Source organism: Aspergillus karnatakaensis (genome assembly GCF_047715665.1).
Source record: "Aspergillus karnatakaensis strain CBS 102800 unplaced genomic scaffold BJY04scaffold_42, whole genome shotgun sequence".
In the NCBI taxonomy this organism is placed as follows: Eukaryota; Fungi; Ascomycota; class Eurotiomycetes; order Eurotiales; family Aspergillaceae; genus Aspergillus; species Aspergillus karnatakaensis.
This window is the reverse complement of record NW_027395754.1, coordinates 278255-297663: the sequence shown is the minus strand read 5'-3', so window position 1 is coordinate 297663 and position 19409 is coordinate 278255. Positions and strand designations below refer to the sequence as shown.

The following is a 19409-nucleotide window of genomic DNA, read 5'->3' as shown; positions in this document are numbered from 1 at the left end:
CATTATAGAATAAACGCAGTATGGACATAGAACAAGAGAAATATTCTAGGTATAGCAACCAAGAACATAACAGTGCAATTGTCGGGCAACATCCATCTAGGCAGCCAAATACCAATCCAGCACTATGCCAATCCACTAATATGAACTGAGGGTAGTACCAACCTAAGCCTGTCCCATCACACCCTCGCAGTTACTGCACTATGGGAAGTAGGGCTATACTAGAAGCACGTGACTGCCAGTCGGAGCCTGCGACAATCACATGCCAGACCTTTCCGGTCACGTGCAGATAACGATTTCTTATCCGGCGAAGCCTTTGAGCCTCCGAGGTTCTCTTGTTTCTTTCTCCTCTCCCCTCCTTCCTTCCTCTCCGCTACTCTCAAGACCTGTCATGCCCCTAAGAATAACTTCCGCCCCAGTCTCCGGAGTCAAAAAGCGCAAATCAGCCACTCAGACACGCCCCCGCATCTCTCCCTTCGCCAACCATGCCCGAAGCAAACCCTCCGTCCGATCATCCTCCGGCCTGAAGTCCGACGATTCTTCCTTCGCATTCGATGACACTCCGCTCCAAGATCTAGGCCTCTCGCGACATTTCGCCGAGACCGCGCCTGTCGATAATGTTCTCGATGCACTGCATCTTATCCGAGATAATATGTTCGAGGACCTGCCCGAAAGAGCGGGGATGAACAGCACGCGGATCGCGCAGGTGTTGAATTTCAGACGGTCATTACCGCCGCTGGTTTCAGTCGCGCATGTGCATACGTTATTGGATCAGCCGACGATGGTGGAGAGGGAGGTCATGGAGCTGGCTACGGCTGGAAAGATCCGGAGGCTTATTGTGCCTGGGAGGGGCAATGATGCGGCGGGACTAGGCGACTGTCTTGTCCTAAGTGAGGACTGGGAGCGTCTCGTCAGGGAAAGTGGACTGGAAGACGGGTTAAAAGGTTGGTTTTGTTCTTTAGGTGCGGTTCGATTTAGGTTCTCGATCTCATGCTGACCTGAGCAGAGAAATTCCTCACAGTGCTCAGCCGCATCGGTAATACATGCGCCATCCCCGGGGCGGTCTTCTCCGCATCAGAATACACAGCCCTAGTCCGAGCCGGCTTTATCGTCTCCTCGTCCTCCCTAGCAAAGGGCACATCAAGCCTCCCATCGCTACCAACCCTCCCCACTACATCACCTACACCAGCAGCAAGCCGGACTTCCTCCACGTCCGCCCTTCCAGAACCACCATCTCAACCACAACCCCAATTTCACACCGCAACCCTCTTCCTCTCCCTCCCCAACACAGGCCCGTACCTGAAACTCCTCGGCACAGGCCGAGACCACCTGCTATCACTCCTCAAAAAGTCCCCCTCCGGCGAAGCCCCCCTCTATCTCCTCCGCGACCGGTGGGATGGCGCCGTGGAGTCACAGCAGAGTTTCAGCGTCGCAAAAAGAGCGAGGGGCGAATTCGCGGGGATTCTGCCGGGGAAGACTAAGAAATGGAAGGATCTTTATGGGATGGGGTTCCGATGGGTGCTTGAGGAGGCGGTTGGGGCGGGACTAGTGGAGATCTTTGAGACGGGGAGTGTTGGCCCGGGTATAAGGAGGTTGTGATGGAAGGTTGATTTGTTTTGGGTGGCTTTTGTATTATGGTCTTATATATACCCTGGTTTTAGCCTTTTCATAGATCTATTTGCCACATCGGCGTGGATATATATATACTTATGCACATATCAACGTTCAAAACTATAAGTTATTAAGTAGGTAGAGACCTATAATTATGCTTGCTCTTACTATCAGCTCCATTCAATTTCTAGAAGTTATACTAACTTGAGACAATCTGCAACTTCTAAGAACAACTACCTTAAGTTATGTTTCAACCGGTCACAGTTGTACGATCAGAGCAACGCCCACTCCAACCGGCGATTTCACAAGACAACCGCGAACCCAGCCAAAGCCCACAGCACCAAATCATTTCAAGTCAAATCGGTTCACCTTGAGGGGCATATACTCATTCCAGAGACTCTTTTCCTTCAAAGGCTGCTGTCCCCAAGGAACCTGCTCCCCATTCTCATCATACAGAGTATAAGTAGGCTTATTGAACGCTGAGCCGGCCAACGAAGATCCAGAACCTGATCCTCGAGGAGGCAACACCTCCGCTTTAGTCTTAACAGCCGCAGTCGAAGTCAAAACCCGGCCATTTGCGCCAATCGCATCAGCAGCTACAACCTGCACGTTATGACCCTTCAGAGACAAGGAAGTCTCGAAGCCCTTCCGCTCGACTTCACCGAGTATTTCACGGGAGCCGTACTCGTCAACAATGTTAAAGAACCGCCAGGTCTTGGTTTCTGTGTCTCCGTTCCAGGAGACGTACACGGTAGTTTCGTCGTCGTTGGCGAGGGAGATAATGGCGGGTGCTTCGTTGGGGAGACCAGTCCAGTTGTATCGGAAGCCACGGTAGTTTTCGACTCCGAGGCCGAGGTAGCCGGAGTCGAAGTAGGTGTGGAAGATGGGGGTTCCGTCGGAACGGTACTCGGTCAATGCACCGGATGAGCCCCAATTGACGAGGACGTTGCCGTTGGGAAGGAGCTGGGTGCTTCCTTGGGACTTTGAGAGAAGGCCATCAGGAGGCTGGAAGGCTTGCACAATGGCTGCTTTCCAGGTATCGGTGTCGACCTCGATGATCTTGCCTTGGGAAAACGGGTGCGTATGAACTTCATGGCCGCGGCCATCTTCGGTGCCGTGGGCGGAGTTGTCGTACAAAGAGATGACCTCCTTGCTACCTTCCTTGGAGACGTAGCGGGCGTGGTGCTGGAAGCAGAATTTGACGTTGTCGCCGAGCTCAAAGTCGGATTTGACTCCGCCGAGGCGCCAGATAATTTCGCCAGTCGTGCCATTGAGTTTGTGGACTGAGCAGGCGTCGCGGGCGGAGATCAGGTAGTTACCTTCAGAGTCTTTGTCGACGGAGTTGATGTGGAAATAGTCCCAGGCATCGGAGGAGTTGTAGCCGGAGCCAGCTTGTCCGGGGTTGATTGGTAGGATAGCCTCTATCCTTTTGTTAACCAAGGTGATACAAAATCTGGCACAATGATCACTTACCATCAGGTAGAACATGGTCCAAGCTCGACCACTCAAACAAGACCTCGCCAGTCTCAATGTCAAGTTCTAACTGTCGTTAATGATAGCCGTCAAACAACTCAAGATAACGTACCCTGGATGATAGCATCGACGATCCACTGCTGTTCAGGGCTAGCTCCCCACTTGGTGAGGTCCGCAGGTACAGGCTGGTAGATCTGAATCAAAGCAGTCTCCTCATTGATAATGTGGAACTCGTGCTTGTCGGTCAACTTGTGGTTCCCTGCGCGCAGCTCACGAATGGTTTCATAATGTTGGTCGAGTATCGTTGTATGGCCGTGACCATGACCGTATCCAGGATTGTGGTCACCTTCAAACGAGAAGAGGATATCCTTTCCCTTCCAGCGTGCCTTCTGGAAGTTGGTGGACCAGATAGAGTAATATCCGTATCCGGACCAGACGAGCTCTCCGTCATCGCGAAAGATATACGGAGCAGCCTGGCGAGGACCATGCTGTTCTCCAGCAGTGTCCGGGTAGCCGGCGAAGGGAGCGATAAAGAGGTATCCCTTCTCGACATCAGAAGCGGCGGGGATGGTGATGTTCAGTCTAGGCGGGGCCAGGTCGGTCCGCGACTTGAACTGCCAGTCTGCAGCCACGAGGGGTAGCAGAGCGGCGGGAAGCCAAGTGGAACGCATGGTGACTTCTAGGGAAGACCGTCATGATCAGCCCTGATCAAAGTATTGTTCATATCATTGAATGGGTACATTAACCTTTGGGGTATACTCTGCACTGGGCGAATGCAATTTTCCGGTTTGTCGTCAATGGTGACAATGAAGTTGATTGAGAGTACATATGCCGCGGGGTATCAAAGGTATTTATATTGATAGGCTTGGATTCAAAGTGGGATGTCTGACGACCGAGCACTGTGAGGATTGCGCCAAGAGGTCCCTCGATTGCGATATCAACGCATCATTCCCAATTCGGAGCCCGACCTTCTCCACGACATGTTGTTCCACACCAGCGGTTCGCGAATATTTAACCAATTCGTCATGAATCGGCACAGACCAGCCACAAATGTTGTGATGCTGGAAGCGAGCCCTGTTTTCACCATATCTGGAGACGACGGGGTCCGCTTCCGGATGGCATTGAAGACGGCTTTGAGTTTCTCGCGCAACTCTTCAATTGAGGTCGAAATGACGAGCTCTCCTAGTATATCTTCCGATGTATCCCTATGTTTTGGGTCCGATAACGGCGGCGGTGACGTCTAGAACGTTATTGTAGAAGCCGTCCACGGGTGCATGAGAAGGATTGGTAGACCTCTATCGAACACTCCCACGTCAACGATTGTATCCCCTACACGATGTACACCAAGCCTTATGAGGGTAGTCTTTTGTTGTCCTCTCAGCCCGAAACTAGAGATGTGCCGTCGAGTCTCACGGTCAGTCATGTATTTGCCCTGTTAACTCGCCGTCACCTCGAGGATAAGGTCGGAGTTTGTCCGAGTCAAATGTTTATGAGCTCAGTCTTCAGAGCTTGGAACGCAAATCGATCCGAGAAATAAGTGCCGCCATCGCTCAAGGGTCACTCATCTCGAAATCAGGAAAAACATGAGGAAATAGTGTCTGCACAGTCGGCATTCGCGTGCTCCGCCGGTCCTCTAGATCTCTCCTAGGCCTCAAGTATCTAGCTCCAAAATGGAGCTCCTTGACCATCCTTATCTGCTGTACCTGCGGAGATTATGCTGTAAACGATCAAGTTGGCACCAAGGAACGCGAAACGCATTTCGACAGAGTCGTTGAGTGGTCGACTTGAATAGACACTGTACGGCCTAGCCCAGGTATGTGCGGATGACCAGGTCGGCATGATCAGCTCAAGTGTCAGCTGGAACTAAACCCGCACAGAGCACCGCAGCCCATCACTCGTATATGAGAGGAATAATCTCCGTATACCTTGATAAAACAGAACTGAGTCTAGATCAAAAGTCTTGTCGAGTGTCGCCATTGTTTACGTCGCAGGCGGTGAGTTGAGAAAAAAGTGTCTCGACGAGACTAAAAAGGAAACCCGAAACTTTTCCTCCTCCTTAACCCCGGATTCTCCAAACCTCCACCTCAGACAATAAGGACGGCGACAGCCATGTCCAAGGCTACTTTCGCTGCCATCGCAGCAGCTAGTGCCGCCACCGGCGCCGGCATAACAGCCCTCTTTTACTCCTCCCGCCCAAGCCCGCAACAACAGAAGTCTCTACCCCCTACAACAACCACCCTCCCACCCCCAACGACCCCCATCACCGCACCACCGGCCATTCCCGCCCCTCCCTCCCTCGCAACCAAAGCAACCGGCCCTGTCGACCCAGCCGGCATCTACCAATATGGCTTCCCTGGTCCCGTCGCCGACACAATTTCCTCCCTCCCCCTCGAAGGCGCCTACGACCGCCGCACCCGCAACCCGTCCTGGGTTGCCGAACATATCACCCCGGCTTCATTGCTCCTGAAAAACGCAGACCGAAAACACAGCACTTTCTTCGAGGAATCAACCATCCCGCCTCTCTTCCGCGCTAAGCTCGCGGACTATTTCCGCTCTGGGTACGACCGTGGCCACCAGGTCCCGGCCGCCGACGCCAAGTGGTCACAGGAAGCTATGGATGGGACGTTCTCGCTTGCAAACATGTGCCCGCAGGTCGGTGAGGGTTTCAACCGGGATTACTGGGCTCATTTCGAGGATTTCTGCCGCAACCTGACGAAGAAGTATCCTTCCGTCCGAATTGTTACGGGACCACTATACCTTCCGCACCGTGACGCGGATGGGAAATGGAGGGTGAACTACGAGGTCATCGGTACGCCGCCGAATGTTGCTGTGCCGACGCATTTCTACAAGGTCGTTTATGCGGAGGAGGGGCCTGGCAGTGCTGCTGGGAAGGTTGCGCTTGGTGCGTTTGTGCTGCCGAATGCGAAGATCCCGAATGATAAGAGGCTTGCGGAGTTTGAGGTGCCGATTGAGGCGTTGGAGAGGGCGAGTGGGCTGGAGTTTGCGGCTAAGCTTGAGCCTGTGAGGAGGAAGAGGCTTTGCCAGGAGGTTCAATGCGATATTGTGGTGAGGGAGTTCAACAATGCGAAGAAGAGGTCGTAGACGATCTTAGCCAGAGGGTTTGTATATCTATATTTCTTTCTCTGTGTGATATATGTGTGTGTTAGCTTAGCTTTCATAGACAATGGTGTCTATTTGCATCAATTTCTGTTCTACATCACCCATCTATACAATTCATAGCATACATATTCCAAGCGTATCCTATCCAACGCAGTCCAGCTAGCATTGAAACGCAACGCCCGCTTTCGAAGCTATATTTCCTCCACGACCGGCAAACCCCGTTCCCTCAGACGAGATCTCCACCAAACCCGGCTGAATCCCCTCCTTATCCTTCTTCTTTTTCTTCTTCTTCTCGCCATTCTCCTTATCGTCGCGGGCTGCAAGGCGCCCTGTGAGATCTGTTTCACAGACGTAGCAGAGTATCAGGCCGTGGAGCTCGGCTGACCTCTCCTGCTCTTCTTTCGATGCGTGCGGGTCTGGTGCGTCGTGTGGTGTCATGAATTTATCGACACAGGGTTTGCATATAACGTGGCCGCAGGGTTTCGTTACTGAGACGATTAGCAGTAGCCCAAGACGGCAGATCGGTGGAAGGTAACATACACATAACCTTTACTGTATTCGTGAGGGTCTTCTTGCAACTCGGGCAGACTCGCACCATGGACCCATCAGCCCCAGCTTCCTCAGTGAAGTTCACATCGACCAGCGCCTTCAGCGAGTAGCTATGTTTATTCGACTCCGTTGACCCGGGACATATCGGATTCAGCTTCACAGCCTTATTGATAGCATTCTCATTCGGATCCGTCCCCGGCGTCAACGAAGGTACCCAGAAAGACGGAAGCGCCGATTTGCTTGATTCCGACTGCGCAGTCTCCCATTAGCACAGCCCAATATCTCAGACAAGATTCATAGAAACAAACCTTCTCCCTCCGCACCTCCTCCCTCAACCTCTCCCTCTCCTTCCTCAACACCCCCTCCACAACCCCCTCATCCAATTCAAACACCTTCCTCTTCACCCCATTAACATCCACCTCCCCCCTCCTCCTAAACTTTTCCAACCTCCCCTCAACCTCCCCCTCAACATCTTCAATTTTCCGCTTCTTATTCCCCCCCTCAAGCCCCATACTCACCATTTCAAACTCTCGCACCTCCCGGCCCCTCGCCTCCTCATCCTCTCTCCCTTTCTCCTCCTCAATAGCCCTCTTTGCGTCCTCCCTCTCCTTCTCCAACCGCTTGATCTCCTTCCGCTGTGCTAGAAGGTCACTGATCGCGCACTCGCGGCAGAACAAGTCGCCGTTGTGCGCGCATGCGACTGTCGGTGAGCGCGAAGGGTGCAGACAGAGACGGCACGAGCCAAAGGGGAGGAATGAGTCTCGGCCGATTGCGCTGCGCTGCGTGCCCCATGATGTGCGGAGGAGGGAACGCTCGTAGGAAGTGAAGTGGGGCAGGGAGGTGTTGCGTTTTGAGTGCGCCATTTTAGGTTTCTGCGTTGTCTGTTCAAGGTATTAAGGTGGTTCCTTGTGCGTAGGTTAAAATTTTTTTTTTTTTTGAGTTTCGTGTCGACAACGAGGTTCGTGTTGATGTCGGTGGTGGTGTTGGGAGACCTATGCAGGATGTGTTTGAGGGGTTGTTGAGCGTATTGGTATAGGTGAGCGGAATTGATTCGTGAAACTATTGTGCTTCAATGTCTTGGTGGCTGTTTGTGGACAAAATGCATTCGGCGCGCTATTGAGTCGATCCCCGCGGAAGTCGAAGATGAGGCTGGAGAGCTCCATGAACCAGGGATTTAGTGCGGAGTCGAGGCTTGACTTCACTACTCACCGCCTGCCATCAACATAGATCTATGGGACCGTCGCTGGAATGAACTGAAGCTTCTCCTGGCCTAGTGTTTAAAATATGTCCTTGTCTATCTAATGTCATGCAGCTGATTGCTAAAACAATCTACGAGGGTATACTGGTATACAAAAACGACACCCAGGCAGCTTCCAATCTAACCAAACCATGTTGCCATCATGAGGAACAACGCCTGAAACCAAAGTACAACGGGGTCCAAAAGTCTGTGCACAGATTCCTCGGTCGGGGAACTTCAAAACTACACCCACCTTTCAACTATACACAACTCCACCAATATGACTTCATTTTCACCGGCGATAAGTTCAAACAGAAAGCCTGGTAAAGAACTCTCAAAAGAAACTCGCTCTGCTATTTTACATGCTCTATGGGCTGGGGAATCGCCTACCAAAATCGCCGCCCAGTTTCGCGTCTCCCGACGCGTCGTTTACAATACCAAAGAACGCTGGAATACACACCAAACAGTTAAATCCTTGCCTAGAACAGGAAGGCCGTCAGTCATTAGCCAATCAGGTCTTAGATACCTGTATCAGCGTATCCGCAGAACACCCAAGTTAAGCTAGAGAGCACTGCAAGCTGGGTGCCCTACTTTATACTCTCTTTCAACAATAAAGCGCCATCTTAAGTCGTACAACATTCGCAAGTGGAAATCTAAGAATAGAATTCCTCTGACTAGACTCAGAGCAAAAAACGACTTGATTTTGCCAGGAAATGGCGGAGAAATAAGGGTTGGAATACATGGCTCTTCTCTGACGAATGCAGCGTTCAACGAAAGGCCTCACATGGCGTACAATTCGTCTTTCGCTATTAGAATAAGGGATATAGGGAGGATCTTATAAACCTGACATTTCATGGGAAGCCTATATTACAGATGGTTTGGGCTTTAATCTGGCGTGGTGGGCGTTCAAAGTTAGTAGTTATGGAGAGGGACCCTGAGGCTAAAAAACAGGGATACTCTGCTAACAGCTATATCTGGGCTCTTGAGGATAGGCTTATTAAAAACTACACGCCTAGTTCTATCTTTTAACAGGATAATGCAGCTATCCATGTAGCTGGCGTGGTGCAGGAGTAGTTTGAAAATCATGGAGTTTGGGTAGTTGCCTGGCCTCCACACTCTCCGGATTTAAACCCTATAGAAAACGTCTGGAACATGCTTAAGAGGACTCTTCTAAAGCTTCATCCCTTTATATTTTCGGAAAGAAGAGCAGAGACTAACTGGGAAAGGTTCCGTGAAGCTATTCAAGAGGCATGGTGGGCTATCCCTCAGGCATCAATTGACAGTGTAATAGACTCCATGCCTCGCAGGATAAACGCAGTTATTAAAGCTCGGGGCTGGTATACAAAGTACTAAATAGCTTCAACTTTAATGTATTTAGAAGTTCTGAATCGCTGTGGTTATTGAGAAATTACACTTTAAAGTTTGTTGGTTGAAGTACTAATCTCAGGTGTGCACAGACTTTTGACCTGTATCTGTAATATGTTTCGTCGATCACGCCGGTGACGGACTATTCAGACCATCTTGATTCTAGGGCACAGTTCCGGATAAGCGTCAGTTATTCGAAGGTGATCGTCTCCTTTGACAAAGCCGTCTCAAAGACGCCCCCAGCTCAACATCTTGGTGAGCAGCCTCTCCTTCAGCACCAAGTCTTCTGGGTGAATATGAGTCCACCGCTCCTCAACTAGCAAGCGAACGAAGGGATCGTCGTCACCCGCGTATCTCAAAGCCGTTCTAAAGACCGCGTTGGGCGACGGCCATATGACGGGGCTTTTATTGCCTTGAATCAGTACATACAAATCCAGCAAGCGTGCAAAGGTTGCAAAATCACGACGGTGGATCAGAGACCGCAACGTCCGAGATGCGCGGTCGTAATTGACGTCGATATCAAGCAAAGCTTTTGTCGAAAGTAGCCTTAGGAAATCGAGCTGTCCCTGCGTCCACGGCGCGCGCAGCAATCTATTCGGCAGTAACGTATTGTCACACGCTGGAAATTCGAACGCGTCTTTTCCTTCAACACGACAACTTCCGCCGGCATTTGGTGTGATCTCAATTATGCCAGGGTCGAACCATACTGTCACGTTGTAGTCGTGGGCGGACTCGGGGATAGATTTATCGAACCGATGGTCCCACCGATTGGCCCGCAATCTCAGATCGCCGCGGCCACGCTTTCCGTTCGAGGCCTTATCACAGCTGTCCAGGTTATTGAACCACTTCTCGAACTCAGCGATCAGAAGACGGTCTTTCGGGAGAACAATCATATCAGTCCGTTTGTATGTGAAGACTTGTTGTAAGAACTCCGCTTGGACACTGCGGATCAGAGGCAAGGTGCACCATCGACACTCAAGAATACGAGTTCGGAGGTGCGTAAGCTCATCCGGAGTAAGAGTGCCCACGATAGCATGAGGGGGTAGAAAATGCCTCGTAAAAAACTCTGTTCCACCATGGTCGGTTGCTCTGCACCAAGCCTTCGAGAATGAGAGGCGGAGGAGCCATCTATAAATGATCGGGTTGGAGAGCGCCCGCGCGAGGTGAATAGAGGCTCGGGGAAGATTGATGTCAACACAGCGGAGGAATATCTCCTGAATAATCTCCGCAGGTAGCTCTTCAAGCGTCAACTTGGGCGTAGCCAGGAGCTGCTCTTGAACCATTTGACCGAACTAGCTTAAGCTCGGCCGGGCCCCGACGGGGTAGGTTCATGTGGCTGCACAGGGGTGAGCTGGAATGATTGGCATAATTTGAGTAAGCGGACTAGTCGACGCTATCCCGATCATCCCTTTCTTCGGAACTTGACTCTCGGTCCACACAGACAATGATTAACCTCGACCGAGTGGTTGTCAGGGACTCAACACGAGGACGAGGATGCTGGAGCACAAAAAATGCAGGCAAGCGCGCGCGTTAAGCTGACCCGGAGCGGGAGAATCCATCACCCGCGATGCCAAGCGCTCCTTCGAGCCTAAGAGATGCTAGTGGAGGTGTCAAAAGCCACCTCGCAACCGGATCGTCAAAGGGAATTTCCCTATTTGCTGGATAGTCTCGGTGATCGAGCTTGTGCAGATGGAGGGCCGTTGTCAACCATTAACCGCTTAGCACGGCCTGAAGGTGCATATGCTGACTCGCCCTTACGCCCAGCAAGGAGCAAAGGCTGACCGCGCACCTGCAAACCACAGGGCCGTGACCTGTAAGCTTGACAAGGATTAAGCTCTCAAGTCTTCAAGGCTCAACCCATATTGCAGGCATGTTCCTAATACATGGTGATATGTGGGCCAGCGTACGAACGCGCCGGAAAAAGTCTCCCTATGAACTGCCCTTGGGCAGGCTTGCAGGTGGCATTTCCAGAGAATTGTCGCCCAATCATAAACCCCTCCTGCGCCCAGTTCAATCCTTCTGGAATGAGGAATTAGGTCGGAATGCTTTGTTACTCATACGTTGTGTGATGGATATCATCACCAACGGATAACGAAGGGACCTCGAGTTCCGAGATAGCCGAGCACCATTCGTTTGCGAGGGAAAGCTCCGTTTTGGCTGATTTATCCCAGATCCTGCATTACGCACAACCTGGTCGATATTGTTCTGGAACATTTGCTCCCAGCTATGTTGACATTGTACTCCTGGCTGGTGTACACTGCTACTATCCGAGACACCAAGACCAGCCCCCAGTGAGATCGAACCATTAAGAAGCTGCGTTTTGACAGTCTAACTTCGGCAAGCATCTCCCCGGGAACAAAGGAGTGAAGGAATAGCCGCGTGTCGATGACTATTCACGGAAATATTCAGCCATGCAGCCAACGCAGCCATGTCTCGGTGAAATTCTCATTTGGCGCCTTGGGTGGACAGCGAATGGCAGCGCGTAGCTTCTGTTGTGCAATATGCAAGGGTAGATTGCTGGAGCAAACACTGCACGACAGTTTTGCCTGTGCAGCATTCTAGCCTTATCTGGCGCAGAGTTAACGGGACCTTTTTCCTTGAGACAGTCGTCTAACTATCCTCCTTCCGGCTCGTGCAGCCCTGTCTAAGACGTCGGTCCGGGTCCGAGATTATGGGTCTTTGTTTCCCAGGGCAGAAGAAAGGACTACCAAAGGAATGCGTTGTCGAAATGCCAGGCAGCTAGGAGCCAGCGCATACCTTTCTGGTGCCACAAAATCGCCGATCTGCCCAAATCTGGTGGGGAACAATGAATGGCAGATTCATCCTATCGAGCCTGAAACACTTTGGGGTCTTGATCAGTATATAACTCTCGGTTCCCTGACACCTAGAATGAATGTTTTCCACTCCACCTCATGTCAGACAGCGATTAGTCTTTCGTTTAGCTTTGCCCTTTGATTGTTTTGGCGTTTTCATATTCCGTCGTTCTATATCCTGTCGCTTCAACAATAGAACACCCCTGCATAGCATACGTTCGTTCTTTCTTTCGACTCCATATCTGCAGCCTCGGTCCGTTTGTATATATCGTCCCTCGCTTTTCACGACATTCAAACGCCTATCAACCAAACTCAATCGATCGATCGCAAAATGGACTGCTTTCGACAGATATACCGTTTCATCAAGAGCCCCTTCACGCGCAATAAATCTCGAGTTCTGGAAATCGTGAGTTGGTGTCGCAGCATATGAGAAGAACAGTTATGCTGATAGAGGATGTTAGGGTCCCCCAACGGATTTCCGAAAGGAAGAACTACCGACGTTCTTTTCTGACGATGAGTCTGTGCCCATTTGAGTCTCACCGGACGTCAACACTTTCTGACCATTGGCAGCGCAATCACGCTTCACAGTCGCACGGTTTTGGAGAAGGATGCCATCGTGCAAACCACCGAGGAGGAACCCTCTCGGCGGGATAGGATCAAAAACCATGTTAGAAGGCTGAGTGTCAAGGTATCTCGACCGCTGGTCGACACCGAGTGATTTGGGATAAACCTGGGATATATATTGGTCTGTTTGGAGTTATGGTGCTCATACCAAAAACATGGGTACTTCATTAAGTCGTGATTTCTTTGATCCGGTCTCCTTTTCTTTAAGTCTCTTCTGCTGTACGTTGGTAATATCAGACCGTCGTCTCTGGGGTTGTATGCTGGGCTTTTGTAACTCCGAAAGTTCGTCGAAGTCGTCATCGAATAACAGTCTTCTCTTTCTTTGAGTAGTCGTATTTGACATGGTTCTTCCGGATTCTGAGGCCTTCAGCTTCTTCGCTCTGTCCTCGGTGGATCTGTTTATGCTAATAGGTCGAGTTGAGCACAAAGAAGCACCCGGGAACCTAGACGAAGCCGGTGGTGGTCCGTTATCTCCAACCCGACGCTTTTCACTATCGGCAGGTCGCATAGCACCGGGTGAGGTACTAATCATCGTAGACGTGGCTGGTGGATCTCTTATGTCACCAATGCGAGGCTTCTCGGTTCCAGCAGGTCGCGTTGAAGTAGGTGCAGCTCGCGGCAGACCAACTGAACCTCGCGCAGCCGTAGACGAATGTGACAGCAACCCCGGATTCCAAGTCTCATTGCCCTTCGGGATTATTATTGTCGTCTCCCGGTGCACACCCACGTCAAGATCATCCTCATCATCCGTGGTTTCCCCTTGCAAAGGACTCGCCGGTGCCTCTTTCTCCAACTCAACACGATCATGACCTTCGCCCCAAGCGCCTCTCGCCCCTGAGGACTGCGAAAACCCCGCCGCCGCCCTTGTCGTCGACCGAATCACCTTTGCCCCAACCAACGCCCTTGCCTTCCTTGGACTAAGCATCAAATCTTGCAAATGTGTCCCAGCCCAAGAATTCTCTGTCTCCAGATCATCCCCCAAGTCCTCATCATCAGCCACCTGTTTCCCAAGCATCGCATTAACTCCTTCCTTCTGTCTGTCCTGAAGTTCCTCGGCGGCATATTTCTTCTTGAGTTCTTCACTCATTGGCGTGACGCCGTCGGTAGGGCGTGCAATATCAGCAATAGTTTCGGCGTTCTTGAGTTTCACTTCTTTCTTGCGAGCCACGAATTCGGCGTAGTGAAGGTGGCGGGTGAAAGTTTGCGCGACGGCGTAGAATTCGTCTTCAACCATCATGAATATATCATCTTTGTCGAGTCCTTCGCGGAGGTATCTGGTGGGCTCTTTTATCAGTCTGACTACTCATGTAACAGCTGTTGGTAGGTGACGTACTCCTCTGAAGGACATCGATGAATCGGCGATGAGGGCGGACTAGGAGCTAAGCAAAAGTCATTAGTGTGATACAGCCAACGAATAGTCTCAACAAGACATACACGACTTCAGAAAGTCCCTCTTTGAAGTGAGGGAGTCTTTCATAGTTGGAGTTTCATATTTCACTCTCGGACTCGATGACCGTTTTATCTCTGCAGCGGGTGAGCTTGCTTCTCGTTTGGTGTTTCCCAAGCCGGTGAGCCAAGGAAGTGTCCTAGGCATGATGAGAAGATCGACGTATTTGCAGGAGCGAAGTGATAATGGCGCTCGATCATGGTGCTGTTGGGTGTTGAAGCAGATAGATTGATGATGGGGAAATTAACGCGGAATAGTTCGTCGCGTCGTCGCGGGCGATTTTAGTCCAGAAATCTGCCCCACGCTCCGCATTCGGGGTCGGCCGACGTTGGCCTAGGCTGAGTAGGCTCCGGTGAGTCCTGTCGATTTTCTGGGGGTATACCATACCATCCCAATGCTATTATTGAGCCTCAGTTTTATACGCTAAATTATAATGAGTTTTAGAGTTCTAGTCCTTCATTCGGGTATCTGTTTTATCTGATGGACTTAATTGGTAATGTACAGCACAAAGGATGTCACGCAGTTTAGTTATCCCAAACGCCGGAAAAGACAATAATGTCTTGTAAAGTTAAGGCCCGAATCGCAAACATAGCGAAGAATAAAAAGCAAAACGCCCCGTGTATGTCATCCTTCATAGCATGCTCAAGCCTCTCCAGGCCTCTTGCTGTTGCAGCTCACGATCTTCACCTTGTCCGCGTGGATGGTCGTCTGGTTATCGAGCTTGAAGTTGACATCTTTGATCAGGAAGGTCCACACTTCGTCGCAGAATCTATATGTGTCAAGGTGACCCTGCATGTAGAACACATGGTCAGCACCTTCATCATAAACCGATTCCGGGGATATGGCGGCGGTCTTTCCAAATGAGGTATCTGAGAGAATAGTTACCTTGAAAGTCAAACGAGTTCGAACCTTGTCCGCCAAGACCTCAGTGATAATGCGATCAAAGGTAGAGAGGATCTTCATGGCGAGCTGTGGCTCGATCCGTCCTTCGTTGATCAAGTCATCGAGCGTATCGGTCAGCGAGAGACCGAGACTAGTATCATAGAGCGCAAGGATCAGCTTCCGAGTGCCAAGCGCCTGTGTCTGAACAGTAAACATACCTGCTACCTCGGTAGAGTTCGTAGTATGCCTGAGCGCTCATATTTTCGAGGCTCTTATAGCGACAGTGGTGGTTGTTGGAGGGACGGTTAGTAACTCCGATAAGATGTGGAGATGAGACAATCAAGCACGTGATATCAAGGTGGAAGTCAGACGAATTACGTCACGTGGACGATTGAGAGGTCAACTTGTTCTGCGCCAGCGAGATTTGAGAAGGTCAACTACCATTTCCTGGAGATCTGACTTACTGTTGCTTCAGTCAAGATGCAGAGATTAGCACACTTATCGGCGAAGACGCGCGCCGTGCTGGAGACACCTTTGCTCGCTCAATCCGTTCGATCTATATATTCCACGACGCCACTTAGATCTCAAAATAACCAAGGTTGGTAGACTCACAGTAACATAACCGAAAGAGCTAATATGGAATAGAAATCCCAACATCGAATAACAAGGAAGCCCCCAAAACACCAAAACAGTCTACACCCGCACCAAACGAGCAGCGAGAAACGACAAAAAGCATGGCGCAAGAAGACGAAGAGTTACGCAGACGGCTCGAAGAGATGTCCGGTGAAGGAGGTGCCGCTGGGATAGAGTACGAGGATGGCAAGCCCCAGGCTATGAAGCGGAGTGTCAGAAATAATATGTTTCGCTACATCTAGTCAATGAGAGTCATTTACGTCTATCATCTGTCAGTGGCTCAACTCGGGGGCATCAGCGAGGGTTTTCTAAAATCAAACGCTTTCATGCTGCAGAAATGTATGGCAATAGGTGTTGAGCATCATGTGCTTGCAGTCAGGCTCCTTGCTACTCTTTAGTCTTTACCCATGATTGAGATGCACTCCGTATCACCCATCAAGTTGGAACACCCCTGGGATGGGAGCGAAACTGAAGAAAAACATGGCGGTCAGAAAGCGGTCAATCAAACACCTTCGTACACCGGACAGGAACGCCTTTGTAGTTTGTACAGATAAACAGCGGTTGTTGATAAGAATTCCGGGTCTCGCTACGCTTGATCGACCCAGCGTAATGCAGGGAATGCTCAAAATGAGGCTACCGGTTCCCAACCATCCCTGCAAGAACACCGGCCCCAATGACACCGCCATCTGAAGCCTCGCGCAAAAAGACCGACTTCCCGCTTTTTTGAGGTCCCGTGCGCATAATAAGCCGGTCAATGAATTGTTGACAAGTTTCCTTGAAGTTGGGATAATGCTGAATGATGCCACCAGTATAGGCAACAACGAGCTCCTCTGGACCAGACTGCCAATCTGAAGGAGTGGGCGAAGGGGAGATTATTGGAACGATGGGGCCTCGATTGCCGCTCAGCCCGTTTAATCCTTTGCTGTTGAGCTGCGGTGAGTGACCCATGACACTATCGTGGCCAGGAGAAACCGCGTACGACTCTGGGGGTGAGGCCACAGGGCTATCCAACTTCAACTCTATCTCGCCGGCGCACGCTAATAACCCGACAACCGCCGCGGCTATTAAGCCGGCAGATCGCCTCTGCACGGTTCGGGCGACTTTTCGGAGGACGCCCGCGGAAGTGGCATCCCACAGCCACGTACCACTTGGAGGAGGTAATGAACGATTCAATTCCACCGCGAGCTCTTCGTCCGAGCGGGCCCTCGCAACCTTTTCTGATACGAATGATGTTGTCAAGGCATACTCTTTGGTGAGACTTGCAGGCAGTGCAGTGGCAGTTATGCCAGTAACCGTTGTCAGGTAATCCATGAAAATGAGCCGAATCAGTTCGCCAATGTACCTTCCACCTGTCATGTACTCGAAAGGCTGGAAACCAGGGCGCGCACTAGCTGCATCCAGTTCGTCGTCCCATTTAGAGACGATATCCAGCTCTTTTAGAGGTGGCAGCACACCAGATATCGTCCACTCTGTGTTCACTATGATCTGCGATGTATCGGGATTGCTTCTTTTAATCTGCTTGACCTTGTCTTCATGTAGGGCACTAAGCTTCATAGGGATTGTGGCATTACAGCCTGTGCCCACAATGATACCCATCGCAACGCGGCTATTGGGCAGTGATTTCACTGCATAAGCTAGGGAGGCAAGAGTCGCTACCGCGTCGTTGGTAATGGCAGATATCTTCAGCTTCGGTAAGGCAAAGAGCTTTCTGCGTTTCGATGACGGCTCATCTTCATCATCAGGGCGACGAGTGTGTTTCTCATACCCGCTTAGCAGTATTTTCCGAAGATTGAGGTCCGAAGTAATGGCGAAGCCTTTGCCCATGGGCATGAGTGTAGCTTCAGCTAGGGATTCTTGCCTGTACACTGTCAGCTGGTGTAGCATGTTGAATTGTTGTCACAGCAAAATAGAAGACCCAGCTACTCACATGATTGGGAAACTGAACGTGATACCCATCTCTAGCTCCTCCGGAACAGAACCTTTTGTCGCATCTGAGCTCAAACTCTCAGCCACCACTTCAGCGATGCAATCCCCAATCCACGCGAACAGGTCCTCTGCCTGGTCTTTTTTGAGATGTTCCTGTATAGGCCATGCTTTTTCAAGTGTCCGCTTTACGCGTTGCGTCTGCGCCTTCCGAAGTGGTCGCTCCGAGGCATGAGTCCGTTCCATATCGGGGTCCGCTGTATCGCCCAGTAGTTCAATAAATGCAACGCGCAGGTTCGTCCCGCCGACATCTATAGCCAGGTAACGGCCTGTTTCAAGACCGCTAGGTAGCTTTGAGACGGGTGTAGGGAGAAATTGCTGGTCTGATTCCAAGGCCAGTTTCCGGTACACACTCGATAATCGGCGGGCCAGCTTGTATAGTACAGCTTCGTCTAAAGCGAGCGGGGACATGAATTCATCGACCTTCCGCTGATGCTCCAGGTACGCCCTTACGGAGGGGTCCGCCTCCGCGGCCTCGTCATCTTGTTCCTCGTCCTCATCAATAAGGTCATCGTGTGTATTTTCATGCTCTTCCACCGTAAATAGTCCTGAGCGTGTTGAATCCACCGAAGCCATTTTCAAGGTAGAGTCTCGGTAGCGCGGAGTCGTGGTGTGGGGTGCGGAGACAGAATGCAGCTCGGCGGATTGCGAGGGTCCTGCGTGACTCACAATCTGAGGTTCCTCCGAGGTTGAAAACTCGTCTTGTGTACGCTCAGCTCGCAGGAGAGATCCTGTGGGGTTCCGATCCGGATATATATGTGCCCCTCCGCAAATTATCTTTCAAAAATGAGTCGTGGAGGTTGGGTTAAGCCGGGCGTTATCGAGTCGGAATTGCGGGAACAAGATCCTCGAGGAAGAGCGGCAGTCTGTAGGTTTGCAATAAATCTGCAGAGAGGATTAGCCTCGATGTTACCACAACTTCCAATGCGAGACGCGTGTCTGCAGTAAGGTGATGGGGAGGGATGGCACAACGGTGACGATCATCATGCAGGAAGCCAGAGTGCGCGCAGAAGGGGAGGGCTGGCTGCGGACTGGAACCAGAGCAGGGACTGAGCCGGTACGGAGGTCTCACAATATGTTTGCACTTACCTCTGAAGGTAGCGGTGGTACACAAGAGACAGAGAGGAGTGGTGAAATCAAAGGAGGGCAGCAATTGAGTATTATAGGCAGAGAGCTACCTAAGGAACAGACGGAAGGTTTAAAAAGCCACAGGACCAGCCAGTGGCATTCCCCACCATTCGAGGGAGGGAAAGGAGAGGATAAGGCAAACGAAAAGAAGGCGAAGAAAAGAGCCCAAGCTTGAAAGGGAGCGAGAGACAAGAAAAGAGGAGGATTTGATGCGATGGGATGCGACCATCAGACAGGCGATGTGACGCTGTCCGGTCGGTTGGAAGGCCGCGAGTCTGGGACGCGCCCATGACTGGCGAGTCTGTAAAATTCGTGCTGCACCTGTGATTCTCGCCGCAGGGCTGTTGCATCTCAAAGAGACAAGTGAGCAGCCCGGAGTTTCCCCATTTTCCTCCGTCTGCTTGGGAAGTTGAAAGACGTCGTCGTCAACAAATGCTCCAGTTGTCGAGCAGAGACTCCACAGTTGGTCTCTAGACTTGGCCCAGTTTAGCCTTAGACAACGTTAGACATCAACGAACTAGCCGGGAACAGCTGCTTTCCCAGAGAC

At 51.1% G+C, this 19409-nt stretch overlaps 10 protein-coding genes across 10 annotated transcripts; 4 read left to right on the top strand and 6 right to left on the bottom strand.

Annotated features, from left to right (window-relative positions):
- The first annotated feature begins 54 nt into the window (after window positions 1-54).
- BJY04DRAFT_194935 (Stk19 family serine/threonine-protein kinase) lies at window positions 55-1711 on the top strand. The gene is made up of 2 exons (XM_073712136.1): window positions 55-941; window positions 1004-1711. The coding sequence occupies exons 1-2, from the start codon at window positions 260-262 to the stop codon at window positions 1594-1596; spliced, it is 1275 nt and encodes a 424-aa protein (XP_073568745.1). The 5' UTR covers window positions 55-259; the 3' UTR covers window positions 1597-1711.
- Window positions 1712-1769: 58 nt separating this feature from the next.
- BJY04DRAFT_194933 (arylsulfotransferase family protein) lies at window positions 1770-3887 on the bottom strand. Its single transcript, XM_073712135.1, has 3 exons — window positions 3194-3887; window positions 3082-3147; window positions 1770-3029 (listed from the first exon to the last, which is right to left on the bottom strand). Exons 1-3 carry the CDS (start codon window positions 3750-3752, stop codon window positions 1954-1956), a joined length of 1701 nt encoding a protein of 566 aa, XP_073568744.1. The 5' UTR covers window positions 3753-3887; the 3' UTR covers window positions 1770-1953.
- A 1147-nt stretch (window positions 3888-5034) lies between these two features.
- BJY04DRAFT_194931 (DNA/RNA non-specific endonuclease) lies at window positions 5035-6244 on the top strand. Its single transcript, XM_073712134.1, has one exon. The coding sequence runs from the start codon at window positions 5191-5193 to the stop codon at window positions 6181-6183; it is 993 nt and encodes a 330-aa protein (XP_073568743.1). The 5' UTR covers window positions 5035-5190; the 3' UTR covers window positions 6184-6244.
- Window positions 6245-6278: 34 nt separating this feature from the next.
- On the bottom strand, window positions 6279-7879 carry BJY04DRAFT_229594 (putative RING finger domain protein). Its single transcript, XM_073719098.1, has 3 exons — window positions 7059-7879; window positions 6742-7000; window positions 6279-6689 (listed from the first exon to the last, which is right to left on the bottom strand). Exons 1-3 carry the CDS (start codon window positions 7611-7613, stop codon window positions 6361-6363), a joined length of 1143 nt encoding a protein of 380 aa, XP_073568742.1. The 5' UTR covers window positions 7614-7879; the 3' UTR covers window positions 6279-6360.
- A 368-nt stretch (window positions 7880-8247) lies between these two features.
- Window positions 8248-8870, top strand: BJY04DRAFT_194929 (uncharacterized protein; the record flags this gene model as incomplete). The annotated part of the gene is made up of 1 exon (XM_073712133.1): window positions 8248-8870. A coding segment is annotated over exon 1 (280 nt), but the record flags the coding sequence as incomplete, so codon positions are not given.
- A 497-nt stretch (window positions 8871-9367) lies between these two features.
- Window positions 9368-10849, bottom strand: BJY04DRAFT_106712 (uncharacterized protein). Its single transcript, XM_073708051.1, has one exon. The coding sequence runs from the start codon at window positions 10633-10635 to the stop codon at window positions 9580-9582; it is 1056 nt and encodes a 351-aa protein (XP_073568740.1). The 5' UTR covers window positions 10636-10849; the 3' UTR covers window positions 9368-9579.
- A 1647-nt stretch (window positions 10850-12496) lies between these two features.
- On the top strand, window positions 12497-12883 carry BJY04DRAFT_220756 (uncharacterized protein; the record flags this gene model as incomplete). Its single annotated transcript, XM_073716951.1, has 3 exons — window positions 12497-12571; window positions 12627-12682; window positions 12736-12883. The coding sequence occupies 3 exons, from the start codon at window positions 12497-12499 to the stop codon at window positions 12881-12883; spliced, it is 279 nt and encodes a 92-aa protein (XP_073568739.1).
- Window positions 12884-12931: 48 nt separating this feature from the next.
- BJY04DRAFT_220755 (uncharacterized protein) lies at window positions 12932-14383 on the bottom strand (the record flags this gene model as incomplete). Its single annotated transcript, XM_073716950.1, has 3 exons — window positions 12932-14063; window positions 14123-14168; window positions 14224-14383. 3 exons carry the CDS (start codon window positions 14381-14383, stop codon window positions 12932-12934), a joined length of 1338 nt encoding a protein of 445 aa, XP_073568738.1.
- A 294-nt stretch (window positions 14384-14677) lies between these two features.
- Window positions 14678-15918, bottom strand: BJY04DRAFT_106640 (transcription initiation factor IIA subunit gamma). Its single transcript, XM_073708050.1, has 3 exons — window positions 15337-15918; window positions 15122-15269; window positions 14678-15025 (listed from the first exon to the last, which is right to left on the bottom strand). The coding sequence occupies exons 1-3, from the start codon at window positions 15375-15377 to the stop codon at window positions 14879-14881; spliced, it is 336 nt and encodes a 111-aa protein (XP_073568737.1). The 5' UTR covers window positions 15378-15918; the 3' UTR covers window positions 14678-14878.
- BJY04DRAFT_194892 (hexokinase family protein) lies at window positions 15781-19028 on the bottom strand. Its single transcript, XM_073712132.1, has 4 exons — window positions 18807-19028; window positions 17679-18619; window positions 16012-17609; window positions 15781-15949 (listed from the first exon to the last, which is right to left on the bottom strand). The coding sequence occupies exons 2-3, from the start codon at window positions 18308-18310 to the stop codon at window positions 16385-16387; spliced, it is 1857 nt and encodes a 618-aa protein (XP_073568736.1). The 5' UTR covers window positions 18311-18619; window positions 18807-19028; the 3' UTR covers window positions 15781-15949; window positions 16012-16384.
- Between the last annotated feature and the right edge of the window lie 381 nt (window positions 19029-19409).